Consider the following 15,733-nt stretch of genomic DNA (forward strand, 5'->3'; position numbering starts at 1 on the left):
ACTTTAAAAAGGTCTTGTGCAGCAGATTTGCCTAATGCAATACATCATTTGATTTCTAGACCCTGGGAACCACAGGCAGTCCCTGGCTTACCAACTTCCAATTTATGGACAACTCCTACTTGCCCTTTAATGTTATATAAATTTGCCTTCACTTTGAAAGACTGAACTTACTCTACTCAGAACAAATTCTTCCTCAAAACAAATTCTTCATCAAAATAACATTCACTTGTAGCACAAGCAGCTTTTAAACCCCTGAAAAGGCTTCCAGTCTTTTCTTGTACTGAAGAAAGTCTAGGAATCTGTTCCCAATCAAAGACTTAAGATACAGCTAGGAACGGATCTCATTTGGTACCCGAGGTCTGCCTGCACCTTTTTCAACAATTTAAACAAAGACTATATATGTGAACCTCACCAGATGTAATACACAGAAGTCAAATCCACTACATCTATGGAAAGGGATGATGGAGAAGCTCAGTATCATGTCAGAAGCCCAATATCATCAGTTGACTGTAGACCAGACCGTCAGTTTCTCCCATGCAAATTGAAGTTGAAGAAAATTAATAAAATCCCTGAGAGTCAAAGTACATCCTGCTGCAGTGTATGCCACATAAATTTAGAGACCATCTAAAAAACAAATTTGATGTAAAGGTAGACATTTTGCAGTCTAGGAGCGGAGGTCCCTGGGACCATCAAGGGAGAAGAGCAGAGAGCGGGACCCTACCCAGAGAAGCAGTGATGCCAGAGATGGAGGCAGAGATGATGATGTGGAGAGATGGAGCGGCTGGGGACTCTAGACCCAGAGAGGGAGAGAGGCTGTGTGCTGACGACCAGGGGGCAGGCTTGCAGGGTATACCCTTTGGTTGGTTGATGATGCACGGAGGGGATTGTAACCAGGACAATGAAACGATATACGATAGGATAAATGTAAAGCTAATATTCTCCCATGTAAACTATCACATAATTCACAATTAAACATTTAAAAATAATAATAAATTTGAACAATATATGCTAGGCACTATAGCTTTCATTCTTTTAATTTTTTATTTGATCCTCACAAAAATCCAATGAGGAGTACTATTTTAAACCCCAAATGGTACCTCAGGTTAAGTTATACTTCCAAGATCACCAATGATCGAAGGCCAGACAAGTTGTGGGATGACATCAAGGACATCATACAAGAAGAAATCCAAAAGTCACTAAAAAGAAAAGATCACTAAAGGGGGGCGGAGTTAACCTTTGAGTTCAGGAACAGAAGACCTCAGCTCCATCAAGAAGGAACAGAATGAGTAGAGAGTGAAATCCTACCCAGAAAAGTGGCAACAGCAGAGAAGGTGGCAGAGGCAATGGCACAGAGAGACAGAGCAGCTGAGGAATCTACACCCATGGACTGAGAAAGGCTGTGTGCCTGTGGGCAGGAGGGTGGCTTGCAAAATGTGCCCTTTGGACATTTAAAGGAATATATATTTTTTGTTTTGTACGTAGACATTAAATATTTTTGCTTTCTTCAGTTGTGAAAAAGAAGATGTAAAAGGGAAGCAACAGAGTAGAAGCAGGATAACTCTTGTTGCAGGGAAGGGTGTGTAATCATTGAGATGAAACAAAATGTATGATTGGTTGAAAGTAAGGCTGACGATCTTGTCTTAAAGTTTACCTTCACTCAATTCACAATAAAAAGTGGGGGAAAAAAAGATTTACCATTTTGGGCGGTAAAAAAAAAGACCAAAATGGATGTCAAAAGAGACTCTGAAATTTGCTTTTGAATGCTAAAGTGCATGGAAGACATAATGAAGTAAAAGAGATGAATAGAAAATTTCAAAGGGTGGCCTGAGAAGACAAAATAAAATGTTAAAATGAAATGAACAAAAGACCTCAAGTTAGAATATCAAAAGGGAAGAACATGCTCAGCATTTCTCAAGTTGAAAGAACTGGAGAAAAAATTCAAGCATCAAGTTATAATATTAAAGAATTTTATGGGCAAAATATTGAATGATACAAGAAACACCAACAAAAGAAGATGGAAAGAGTTCATTTCCAGATCTGAAGGGTGACTAAGGCCATGGTCCTAGGACAAAGTTCAGAAAGGTTAGGAAAGGAGAAAGAATGAAAACAGGAAATACAGAGGAGATGTAGAATAAAGTATGTTTCATTGTGAGGATTGCAGTCAATGAGATGAAACAATATCTGTATGAACTGTTGAATGGAAAACTGGTCTGCTCTGCTCTGCAAACCTTTACCCCATTCACAACAAAAAAAAAGATAAAAAGATAGAGAGTCGCTGGATCAAAAAGAATTGGTCAACATTCAATCATCTTAGAAGGTAGCACAGGATTAAGAACCAATGGTACTGAAGAAATTCAAGCTACTATGAAGGCGATTGTTAAAAACAAGGTCTAGGAATAGACAAACTACCAATTGAGATGTTTCAACAAGCAAATGCACTGCAGGAAGCACTCACTCATTCCAAGAAACCTAGAAGACAGTTACCTGGTCAAGTGACTGGACAAGATTCTTATTTGTGCCTATTCCAGAGAGAAGTGACCCAACAGAATGCAGAAATTAACAAATAATATAATTAATATCACATACAAGTAAAATTTTGCTAAAGATAATTTTACAATGGTTGCAGCAGTACAGTAATAAGAAGCTTCCAGAAATTCAAATTGGATTCAGAAGTGGAAATAGTTTCAAGGGATATATCATTGCTGATGTCAGATGGCTCTTGGCAGAGAATAGCAAACAGATGTTTACCTGTTTTAAAGGCCATGCAAAGGCACTGGACTGTGTACATCATAAAAGTTTATGGATAACATTACAAAGAATGGAAATTCCAGAACACTTAGTTGTGCTCATACACAGTCTATACACAGACCAAAACCCAGTTATTCAAACAGAACAAAGGGATATTTCGTTGATGTAGTTATCAGGGAAGGTGAGCATCAGTGTTGTATCCTTTCATCAAACTTATTCTACCTACATGTTGAACAAATAATCTGAGAAGCCAGACTATATGAAAAAGAAAATGGCATCAAGATTGGAGGAAGAATCATTATTAACCTGAGATATGCAGATGACGCAATCTTGCTTGCTGAAAGCGACAAAGACTTGAAGCATTTACTGATGAAGATCAAAGACTACAGCCTTCAATATGGATTACACTGCAGTGCAAAGAAAACAAAAAGCCTATCAACTGGACAAGTAAAGAAAATCATGATAAACAGAGAAAGGATTCATGCTGTTAAGGATTTCATTTTACTTCCCAATACCACAATCCACAATACCATGCCTGTGGTAGCAGCAGTCAGGAAATCAAGCCAAGTTTTACACTGGGCGAATATGCTACAAAAAGACCTCTTTAAAATATTAAAAAACAAAGATGTCACTTGGAGGACTAATGTGCTTCTGACTCAAGGCTAGGGTATTTTCCATTGCCTCATATAAAAGCTGGACAGTAAGAAAGAAAGCCTGAAGAAGAATTGATGTATTTGAATTATAGTGTTAGTGAGTAACAATGAAGGGAATGCTAGAAGAATAGAACAAGTCTTTTTTTCAAAGAATTACAGCCAGAATGCTCCTTATAAATGAAGATGACAAAGCTTCATCTCATGTGCTTGAACATGTTATCAAGAGGAACCAATCCCAGGAGAAAGACATCATTTTTGGAAAGTAGAGGATCAGTGAAAAAGAGGAAAACCTTCAATGAGATGGTCTGACACAGTGGCTGCCATAAAGGGCTCAATCATAGCAACAATTGTGTGGATGGCACAGGACTAGGCAGTGTTTTATTTTGTTGTACACAGAGTTGCTTTAACTTGGAACCAACTCAACAGCATCTAATAACAACTGGGATTTAGAAAGCGTAATTATAACTTCCATACTAAAATGTTGCTGTTGTTGTTGTATGTGCCGGAAAGTGAGTTTATACCTTAGTTTTCCAGCTGTAAATAATCCAATTTAAGATTTACTGCAATGACCATGCTTCCTAATCAGTTTAATATACAGGAAGAATTTGAGAGTTCTTTAGAAGAGTCATAAAAATTTAAATAATTGTTATTACCTCCTCCATCATGGTGTCTTGTGTGGCTGAGATCTCTTCTTTGGTTGCTCCACTGTGTACCAGGTTCCGTAGCCGTATACAGAATTCTCGCATCTATGACAATAATTTATTTAGAAAATTAACTGTAAATGAGACTAACAGGCCATTGTTAGTTCTTTACTTAAGTACAACTTAGTAAATTCATAAAAGCAATTGTGTTTTTCTCCAGCCAGTCCTCTAAAACACATAGATAATAACATTTCCCGTGAGTAGAGAAGATAAAAGATTATCACCAAAAGTACCAAACAAGAACTGTTCCCTGGACAAATAGGCCCTGTAGTACAACTGACAGTACCCTCTGTGACAGTATATACCTGGGTATGGGGAAAAGAGCTGATTCTATAATGCCTGGAGTTGGAGTCCTGGTGTGGCGCTGTGGGCTAATGCGTCCGACTGCAAAGTCGTTTGAACTGCAAGGCCAGTGGTTCAAGCTCACCAGCTGCTCCTTGGAAACTCTATACAAGGTCGCTATGGGTCAGAATTGACTCCACGGCACTTAACAACAATAACAACATAATGCCTGAAGTCCATGGGTGGTACAAATGGTTCATTCTTAGCTGCTAACCAAGAGGCTGAAAATGCAAAATCATTAAGAGGCACTCAAAAGAAAAGTCTAACATGCTACTTCAAAAGAGAGGAAAAAAAAATCCACCATTGAAAACTCTATGGAGGACAATTCTACTTTGACATATGTGGGGTCATTGTGAGTAGGAATCAACTCAATGGCAAGTCTTTTTTATGTTTTCAGTAAGAATTCTGGTTTTCCAGAATTCTTACTAAAAACATAATTCTTAGAAACAATAAGAGATTAAGACAATCATGCCACTAAGTCACTCTAAGAGGATACGGTTTTTTAGATTTTTCTAGTTGTCCACTTCTCTTTCTCTGCCAAATAACTATTGCCAACCCTCAGTGACTATTTTCTTTTTCGTTTTTTTTTTCAGCTGTAGTAGTATTTCTGGTAACCCAGGTCCTATGCCCTTATTCAAAGAGAAGGGGAAGGGAATCTTCTTTGACCATCAGTAATTTTACGGACTTTCTATAGGTCTAGATCTATTTTAATGAGTATTGCAAGAAAACTGAATTCTTAAGTATTCTGATTTACAAGGAGCTCTTGTCAGAGACTTGCTTCACTCTGAAAATTGGACTCAATCCCCTAATAATGGAGACAGTGGTGATGGTGAGTCACTATCTGTATCTCCACCGATCCCAGGGAATCTTCTAAGGCTCCTATGGAGTTATTTTTCTTTTTGTTGTTGCTTTTAATTTTGGGAGAATATGTTGTTAAGTGCCTGTGAGTCAGTTCGAGACCATGTCTAGGGTTTCCAAGGCAGTTTTATGTGGCAGCTCTACTCTATTCATAGCTATCAGGTAGCTATGAATCGGGACAGATTCAATGGCAATGGGGTAGGTGCTTACTACTACACAGACCTGTCCAAGCCTCGACAAGAACTGAGACATAGCACCCAGTGTGCTTAGATCAACTGAACATGTCATAATAATGTGGCACGGTAACGTAAGAACTGGACAGCTAATCGCAAGATTGGCAGTTCAAACCCACCCACCACTCCTCAGAAACTCTGTATACAGAGTCACTTACGATGAGCTGAAAACAATTCAACAGCACTTAACAACAAAGTACTCATAACAAAACTTTAACATCACCAGAAATGTAAATGGAAGATAAAAAACAAAACAAATCTCAATTACTTTTAGAGCTAGTATGAATCAGCCACATTACTTTTGATAGACATCAACATTAGCTGCTATCTTATACATAAACTGTGTACAATGAAAGACCCAGAAACCTCTTAAGGAAATCAGAGTTTTAAGAAAGTGCGTATACTAAATTCACTCTGCTCCATATCTGTACCTTATGATTCAGAATATCATTCATCCTTCTAGATGCCTCTGTTGTATAAGACTCAGGGAAACACTTCTTAGGAACAACACCATATTTTTCTAAAAGAAAAAAAATTTTTTACAGTATTCAGTAAGGTTTAAGTATACTCCAGCATTACAAACCCTGATAAAAATAGCATATACTCTAGCATTAGAAATTCTGATAAAAACAACTATTGCTATAAAAATTTTACAAAGCCACATTTTATTGGTCTAATTCAGAAAATATAACAATTATTATATTACCTCCATATTATAAAAGATAATTTAATCTGTATTTATCCATTTTAGAATTGATGCTGTTATTTTCTTCTATCGTATTTTGTAAAGTACTCAGTATGATAAGTTTTTCCCAAAAGAAAATCCTTATCAAATTTTTAGATAGTTACAGTTTCAGTATATCTCCTGACTATATCAACGGACAAGCAGTAAGCTTTTTTTATGGAAAATTAACTCTTCTTAATGCTATTAGCTTTTCCTTCTCCAGTCCAATGTCACAATTCTGCCTAGCCCTGATTTCAGACAAATACTTTATAATTGATAGTGACAGTGGAGACTATTTCTAGTCTGTACATAACCATAAATTAAATGGTTTATGCCTAATTACACAGCCTTGCTTGATCATGCTGCGTTTCAATTCCTTTAGAGCAAGGCTCTTACCAACAATATTGACAAGCATATCCCATTGTCCACCATCATTTGCAGGATTCATAAGCAAATACTGCACCAGCCTTCCATCTTCAGGCTCTTTTTTCTGGGCTGTGTCCACAAATGCATGCAAGAAGAAATAACAGCGTTCAACCTAGAATAAGAAAGGTTAAATAAAATTAAGAGAGTCAGTAGCTGAATTTGTATTATCAACAGAACAAGAATCTTGGAACTATGTGGACCCAATATAATAGGTTTTTTTTTATAAAAAAAGTTGGTATTTAAATAGTGATTTCTGGCTTCATGTAACTACTTGAATTTTCTTTTTATGCTTGTATATATATTCCAATAGTTTATTCAAAACAAAACACTGCTTTGTTTTGAAACAAAATATAATACTTAAGAGTCTTCAATAAATAAACATTTAATGGACATTCCAAGGATCAAAAAATAGAATTATATTATTCACTATTTTTTAGACAAATACTACCTAGAGAAGGCGAGTTAGGGTCTTGAATGACCAAATAAACTAAATAAAAGCATGAGAAAGGGTAGTTAGTAAAAACAAAATTAAAAAAAAGAAATACGCAAGCAACAGGGTGAACCAGTAGATTTACTACTTCATTTGAAAAAAAAAAAAAAAAAAGAGCCATGTAACAATCAAAAGCAGTACTGCCTTTGAAATGAGGCAACTTTTGATACTTTGGAAATCATAATAAATGTCCTATCTATAATGGGAGAGCAAATTATAACTGGAGAAGCAAGAAATGAAGAGTCGATCTCTGCCAACGTTGGTATTGAAATCAAAAGAATCTTGCAAGGTCAGTCCCATACCTTGTCCCAGAAAAATAGATAAGACTGACTAAACTCAAATTCTTCAATATTTAATTTTTTCATGAATGGAAGTCTCATAACATTCAGACAAGAAAAGATCCAGCATCGCCCTGAAACAAGAAAGCAAACCAAGACATTACGATGAGTGTTTACATAGGCTACATTTTTCCAAATGTATTTCCCAACACTGAACCCATGATTAGATCTTGGACAATTAAAGATTAAATCAAAAAGAGCAGGAAGCTTAAAAAAAATAAAAATCAAGAAAGGTAGTAATTACTATCTCCAACCAATATGTAAAGTCTTAATAAGATCCTTAACATATGCATTTTTAAAAAATCTCTTTGTATATCACATAATGAATCAAATTAAAAGTCACCTAAGAAAACCATATTAAAAAACAAACATTACTATAGAAACATGAGCAGGGATCATGAATAAAACATTCAATAGCCAAAAGATATGCAATTGCAAACAAATATTTTTTAAAGTTCATCATAATACATTTGTGAGTGGGAAAAAAAATTTTTTTTAATTGACAAAACCCAATACTGGATTTGGGAAAATAAGCCTTGTTACAATTCTAGATAGAAGATAGGAAACTGAATAAGTACAAAGTATCTGACAGCACTTTGATAAAACGTAGCATAAGCTTTAAAAGTCTCCACCCTTTAATCTAAAATATATAGCATATGCTTGATATAAAGTGACACTAACGTAAATCAATTCCCTATTCTCCTAATGAGGAGTCAAAAGAAGGATGATTTTGGTCAAGTGAATTATGCAAACATTTAATGATACAGATGAAATAACAAATGGTCAATACCTATAGTATCAATTTAGTCAATTAAAAGCACATGTTTTTAAATTAATGTTAACATAATAAATTGACTTAGAAACTTTTTCTACTTTCACCTCTCATTAAAAACCAATTCAAACTCTTCATATGCACCTTGCCATCAGTGCCTTTACCACTGTTAAATCCACTTTTTCAATCGTCTAGCAGAATATATCTACTTTTCCCACCTAGTTAAGCTTGAAAAACTGAAATGTTTTCAATCCAAGTATGATGTTGTCTCTGAAAACTTTATGACAATCCTCAAATATACATGTATAAGGAGGCTTCAAAAAGTTTATGGAGCAATTCCATTATCTTTTCATTCCATTTTTTCATGAACTTTTGGAAGCCTTCTCATACAAGAATATTCTTCATTTATCCTGCAAGTGAATGATCACAATCTCTACATGTCACCACTTCCTGTCCTAATTAAGGGATCTTTAAAAGGCCTATTTGTAATGACATCAAACATTTCCATTTGTGAGGTCATCTCCAGCAATATTCTGTGTTCAAACATTCCACCTATTTAAAACACTGAGTCTATCAAATGATCTCTGTAAGTATCCAAACAAGCACAGACTGAGGTCATTTCATTGTACTGTCTTTGCCAAACTGTAAACTTTGTTGCAAAATAAATTATTGAGCGTGATCACTCTGAGTCTTTGTAAGGTCTCAAATATAGGGTAACTCTCTTTTCTAGAGGAAAATTTAGAATGAAAAACCTTGCCTTATATTTGGGTATAATTTTTTTACTGACATGAAAATATATTCACAGTGTACTGGTAAATGAAAAAGGTATGGGGACTACCTAACAATGTGTAACATTATCAACTCATATTAAGCACATACATGTGCAAGTGTATATATTTATAAAAATGTTAGCTCTGAGTGGTAATATGTGTTTTTTAACATTTTTCAAATATTCTAATTTAACAATACTTTCTAACTTTTCTCAAGTAACTAATGATAGTGGGTTTTTTTGGAAAGTCACTAATGGCCTGCCTTAATACACTTCACTTTTACTTTGGTTTGCTTGCATATCATCTCTCTTATCCATTTCACATTTCTAAAAGAGTGACTCTGGATGAATTGTTAATCTGAAAACTACATAAAAATAAAACGCACAGTTCACGTGTTGTTGTTCTCTTTTGTATATGAAGGTGACATTACAGAATGTTTAATACCTGACTTGTTACATATTAACATCTCATGGCTTTTCCTGTACCCTAAACTACAGAGGACCATTGGGATATTACTGAGTCATTTGTAGTCTGACATGCCCCACCACCCTAAGCGCATCTACTCCAGCCAAATATCATCACAAGCCCTGATTTTTCCCTTAAAATTTAAAAATTAACTTTTGTTGTTGTTAAGTGCCACTGTGTCTATTTCAACCCATAGCAACCCCTTATAGGGTTTCTGAGGAGATGGTGAGCTTGAACTGCCGACCTTGTGGTTCAAACCAACTTTGCAGTACAGTGCATTAACCTATAGCGCCACACCATGTTGTTGTTGTTGTTGTCAGGCGCCATCGAGTCGGAACCGACTCATAGTGACCCCATGCACAGCAGAACGAAACAATGTCCGATCCTGGGCCAACCTCACTACCGCTGCCACACTTGAGTCCATCAATGATGCCACCTGGCCAATCCATCTCTTTAGGGGTCTTCCTCTTTTTCTCTGACCCTCCACCTTACCTAGCATGACATCCTTCTCCAGCGACTGTTTCCTCCGGACAATATGTCCAAAGCATTAACCTATAGTGCCACACCATGTTACTGAGGTATAATTCTGGTATCATAATATACACTTACAGTAAGTGTGTCTGAGTTTTGACTGGCCTGAGCAAGTACTGATCTGCTTTCTGTCAATCTTGTTGTTGTGAAGTGCCGTCTAGTCAATTCCGACCCATAGCGACCCTATATAGGGTTTCCAAGAAGCAGCTGGTGAGCTTGAACTGCTGACCTTGCAGTTCAAATAGCTTTGCAGTATGGTGCATTAACCCACAGCGCCACATCAGGACTCTAGATATACTGTAAATGATTTTTAAAACAGATAGTGACTTTAAAAACTTTTTTGTTCAACTTAATTATGAAGCTGTCTTCTTTACTGTTTAGCTATTTCTCTGATAATGACACTAAACAGTAGACAGCCAAACAGTGGCTCTTAACCAGAAAAGTATAAGAATGGAACGATTTTCCTCTATTACACCATGAAGGAGCCATAGTATCATACAAGTTGGGCTGCTAACCTCAAGGTCAGGAGTTTGAAACTACTAAACGCTCTGTGAAAGAAAGATGAGGCTTTGTGGTCCCGTAAAGACTTACAGCCTCAGCAACCCTATACAGGATCATTAGGGGTCAGAACAGGATGTAGTCTTGGTGTGGCGCCATAGGACAAACATTGCACCTCAAGATCAGGTTGAACTGCAAGGTCGGTAGTTCAAATCAACCAGGCACTCCTCGGAAACCCTATACAGGGTTGCTGTTAGTCGGAACTGACTTGATGCACTTAATAACAAAGAGTCAGAACCAACTCCACAGCACATCACTACCACCACATTACACCATGGCCTATCTGGGGAGGGGAGGGCAGAGCTTAATAGCTCAGATTGTAACTACATTGTCTTTTCTAGTTGATACATTTATATGAACATTTGTAGGAGCTCTGGTAGCGTAGTGGTTACAAATCGGGTTGCAAACCGCAAGGTCAGCAGTTCGAAACTACCTGCTCCGCGGGAGAAGATGAGGCATTCTGCTCCCGTAAAGATTAACAGCCTCGGAAACCCTGTGCATGTTCGCTATGAATCGGACAGACTCCCGACACATAACAACAACAACATCTGTATATAGCCTTCAGGGCAATTCCACAAGGAACCCTCTAAGACAAGGACATTTCCATGTGTTCTGTGTTGTGGCCAAAAGCTACCTCTGCAAGACAAGAGAGGGCAATCATTTAACTTGAGGACAGAATAAGAAACTGCACTCCAGCACACCGCTGGCCACTTTAATACTCCAACCCAATGTGAGAGGTTGTCATTGAGCCCCTTACACACAAAGGATACTGTTCTACACCGCCTCTATCTGTTTCTGTTCTCTAGGAATTTACTACAAGTTCTTTCCTTATAAACCCCCGTGCTCCGAAGTTTAACCTCTCACCTGAGCTCTTCTGGTTGGTGACTGGCTTGCCTTCCTGAGGCACTACGTGCTGGAACACATGCTGAGTCGCCTGCACGGTGGCCCTCTTCAGACTGATGTCCAGTAGGTCATGAGTGGTCCCGACATTCTGGGCAAGCACGAACTGAGGGTCGGAATTCAGCTTTTGAATCAAAGCAGTTACCTTCTCCGAATTCAGTCCTGCAGGAAAGCCAAACGGGATAACATCAAAAAGGGGCCAAAGAAGGTTGTTTGCCTGGGGATCCCACACACACACCGGGTCTAACTTTGTAAGTGCATCCTGAAATGACCTTTACAGAGGAAAAGCCCATTATGCGCGGCCACCCCCAGGATGCTGTCTCCCTCCAGGCCGCTCCGGTCCAGCTCCATCCCGCCATCGTCTCAAGCTCCAGCCCCCGCCCTTCTCCGTTCCCGGGCCTCGGGCCAAGCGGTGTCCAAGAAGACCCAGGTAGGGCTCAGGCGAGGAAATGCGGCACCTCACCCGCGTTGTTCATGGCACCACACCGCCTCGCAAAATAACGGTAGTTTTGGGGTCCTCAGACGAGTTCCGGAACAGCACTGCGGATCGCTGCCTTGGCGGCCCGACCTGCCTGTCTCACCCGGAACGCCGGAAAAAGGAAACGGGCTTAGCAGCGGCAGTGAAACTGAAGCCAACAGAAACGGGGTCCGCGGAGGGACAAAACTTCCCCCCTCGCGTTGCTGAGTCAGCGCCGCCGGGGCGAGCCCCGCCCCGGGGAGGGCCAATGGGGCGGACTCGCGTACGTGCAGAGCCTGTAACCCACGGCCTGACCCGAAGATGCGGCCGGCGTCTTCCGTCTGTGACCTACCGTGTTGTCCAGTCCTTCCTGGCGGTGCTAGCGCTCTCGGTCAACTGTCACCACGCTCCTAAGTGGGAACTGAAGGGTTCTATGCTGGGTCTAGATGGCTAAAACTCTAGTAGGCAGAGCTAAGGAGGCCTTTCATTAAATGAGGTCTTAGGATGGGTCGCTATGAGTCAAGAGTCGACTAGGCTGCAACCCACCGATTTTTAGGATGGGTTGACGTGTAACAAGTCTCCGAAGACTCTACCTATTAAGCATCCGTTGCTAACCAATCGCTGCATTATTTTTATTTTTTTTTTTTATGGCAACTTGTTTGGAATCTAATCAGAACTAAGTTCTTGTATTTGAGAAGAAACTTATCTACCACCCACTCTAAACCTACTACCACAGTTGTACAAATACAAATCTGCTCAGTGTGTGGTGGCTTGAATGTTGCTATGATGCTGGAAGTTATGTTACAAGGATGTCAGATACTAGCAGGCTCACTCATAGTGGACAGGTGTCAGTGGAGTTTCTAAGACAAACTAAGAAGGCTTGGTGATCTACCTATAAAAAGTGGTGGTGGTGGTGGTTGTGTTCCACGAGTTGGGTCTGACTTACAGCGACCCTAGTCAACAGCAATCCAGACCCACCCTGGACATCTCATAAAGAGGTCTAGTAGTCTGCTTCTGAATTATTTCAGCCTTGAGAACCTTAGGAAGAAGTTCTACTCTGTATACAGGAGGTCACCATGAGTCAGAATCCACTGGACAGCAACTAATAACATAATGCTGGAAGATGAGCCCCTACCTGCCAGAAGGCACTCAAAATACACAATGGTCATAAAACTGGACAAGCACACAAACCTTTGTGAAGATGGCATGAGACCTGGCAACATTTCATTCTGTTGTACATGGACTTGCCATGAGTCAAAGCTGACTCCACAGCAATGAACAACAATAGGATTTCCAAAAAACTACCCCTTTAGGGCTTCATGAAGTCCCTGAGTGCTTCCTCAATAGCCCAGAATGTGCTGCGAGTTTTAAGGGAAATGACAGTCTCATGCCTCAAGCTCTGTTTTGTCAGGCCCACCACGAAACCTACAAATGATGCTCCCTTCCCCGGTTTTCAAGATAACTGCATTTTCTAGGGTTTCCAGGTTGTGTGTGCCCTGAAATCAAACCTCTTGGTGCGATGGTGATATGGAACCCAGAGGTAATAACACAAACCTATCTGCTTTAACACCACAAATGCTGACTCTCCTACTCAGAACAATAAGAGCCTTCTGTGGAAGCTAAACGCTAGATCCTAAATTGAAAATCATCATTGGTTGTAAGGAATGCTGATATCTAGAAAAATTTGCACTCAGATGCCAGTCACTTGTGATGTCGGTCTCGGTATCCTTAGAGACTTAGCTGAAGTTTGAGGATATGACAATAGTAACCATCTCCAATGTTGTTGTTTTTAAGTGCCGTTGAGTTGGTTCCGACTTGTAGTGAGGGTTTTTGAGGAGCAGCTGGTGGGTTTTAACCTCTGACTTTGTTGTTCAAAGTCAAGTGTTTATCGTATAGAGCCACACCCGGAACCATCTCCAGTAGGGCCTACCAATCACCCTATTCTGAGATTTTCTCCTCATCTGAAGAAAAGGAATATCATGCACTGTTACAGTGGAAGAAATCATTGGCCCTTTCATAAAGTCAGGTTTAATTATGCTTTCCAATTGAACACATATTATTTGTTGTTGGCCCATTGGTTCGGACTCATGTCTGCAGGGTAGAATTGTGCTCTGCAAGATTTTTCGGGCTGTGACCTTTTGGAAGCAGATGCCCATGCCTATCTTCCAAGCACCTCTGGTTTGGGTTCAAACTGCCAACTTTCAGCTGAGCATTTAACTGCTTGCTCCACACAAGGACTTCAGTTCAGGATACATGGTTATTGTTATGTGCTGTCAAGTCAGTTCCAACTCATAGAGACCCTGTACAGGGTTTCCAAGGGTTTGAACTGCCACCCTTGCAGTTAGCAGTCCAGTGCTTATCCTACAGTGCCACAGGTACTAGGCACTTGACAAGTTGTTGATGACATAGATATTAACAAAATGAAATAGTAACTAACAAAGTAACATTAAGAAAAAAATGTACTGAGAAAAAAAAAGGAACAGTGTACTGAGAAAGGGCTGCAAAACCGTTTTTAGGCTATGTATACTTGAATAACACTAGTGCAGTAGAAGTAATGAAGAGGGTCAGAGGTGTCTAAAAAAATTCATGAAAGATGACAAGTAAGCATGTTTTGAAAAGGGGACGGGATTTTGCAAGGCAAAGTAACAGAAGTGCAGTCAATGAACCATCAAAGGCACAGAGGCATTAAAGCACACAGCAAAACCATGGTTAAGAAGCTGCCTCATGGCCTGAACATGAAGTCCAGGAAGGTGAGGAGAAGATGGTGGAATGGTACTGAAAACTGCAGAAATATCAAAGGCACGGAGGCATTAAAGCACACAGCAAAACCATAAGAAGCTGCATCATACGCTTGATGTGGTTAAGAGCAAGGACCATGTTGGGAGTAGTGAGAAGGTGTCAGACTGGAAAGATAGGTTTGAGCAAATAGATGAAAGGTTATATATGCCATGCTTGGGCATTTGGACTTCATCCTTTGAGTAATTAAAAGCCAAAAGTATGTTTTCAATCAGAGGAGTGATATGCTCAGGTCTCTGCAAAGAAATAACCCTAATGACAGTGGGTTGGAGGGGAGAGATTCTGGAAATAGGGAAAACTAGTTAGGCTAGTCCAGTGGTGTGCTTGGGAGCAGATGAATGCCCTAAACCTTAGAAAGAGAAGAGGCATAATAATCTTGAGTGTTTCAGTTGAATGAGAGTATCTATGGTGGTGGTATTAATCAACAAAGGAAATAAAGAAAAGTAGGTCTATGTTTGAGAGTATGTAGATAATCAATTCCATTTGGACCATATCAAATTTAGAGTGTCCATAGGTAAAACATACAGGTTAGAGTTGAAAGCATAAAATCAGCCAGGTTGCAGAGGAAGAGAGAGTAGAAAAAAAGAGAGAGAAGAATTATGCGCTGCAGGATATAGTTGTGCTGCATATCCATGCAAATGGGCATTGGGCTGAATAGGCTGATAGGAACAGAAATCCAGTCGAGGCTCTGCTTGTTAAACCTTGCACCCTGACCTGGAACTGTGTCTAATCATTAGAGTTTGGGGCATATTTTAGCCCAGGAGATGGAGATATTTTAAGTGAAGATAGGGGATCCAGCAAGAAAAGACAGAAATCCAACAGCATTTTAGGAGGTTGTGGAATAATATCCACTTGTCTGTGGATATTCATCAGCTACATGCTCAAATTTATGATATAAGTAATTCTCAAAGTGAGCACTGAGTGGCTACTAATTTGCTACCCCTGCTAGAGAGTAAGATCCCGTAAGAACT

The 15,733-nt window shown here is 39.3% G+C and overlaps 1 protein-coding gene across 1 annotated transcript in view; it reads right to left on the reverse strand.

The window, feature by feature from the left end:
* Window positions 1–12,107, reverse strand: part of BLMH (bleomycin hydrolase) — a 68,950-nt gene extending 56,843 nt beyond the window's left edge. Inside the window, exons 1-6 of the mRNA XM_006863199.1 lie at window positions 11,973–12,107; window positions 11,474–11,671; window positions 7,478–7,587; window positions 6,656–6,797; window positions 5,967–6,055; window positions 4,055–4,147 (exon numbers count right to left, since the gene is read on the reverse strand). Coding sequence (XP_006863261.1) covers window positions 4,055–4,147; window positions 5,967–6,055; window positions 6,656–6,797; window positions 7,478–7,587; window positions 11,474–11,671; window positions 11,973–11,985 — 645 coding nt within the window. The 5' untranslated portion in view covers window positions 11,986–12,107. The remainder of the gene's footprint in view (window positions 1–4,054; window positions 4,148–5,966; window positions 6,056–6,655; window positions 6,798–7,477; window positions 7,588–11,473; window positions 11,672–11,972) is intronic.
* Between the last annotated feature and the right edge of the window lie 3,626 nt (window positions 12,108–15,733).

The sequence above is a fragment of the Chrysochloris asiatica genome, unplaced genomic scaffold, assembly GCF_000296735.1.
Source record: "Chrysochloris asiatica unplaced genomic scaffold, ChrAsi1.0 scaffold00054, whole genome shotgun sequence".
In the NCBI taxonomy this organism is placed as follows: domain Eukaryota; kingdom Metazoa; phylum Chordata; class Mammalia; order Afrosoricida; family Chrysochloridae; genus Chrysochloris; species Chrysochloris asiatica.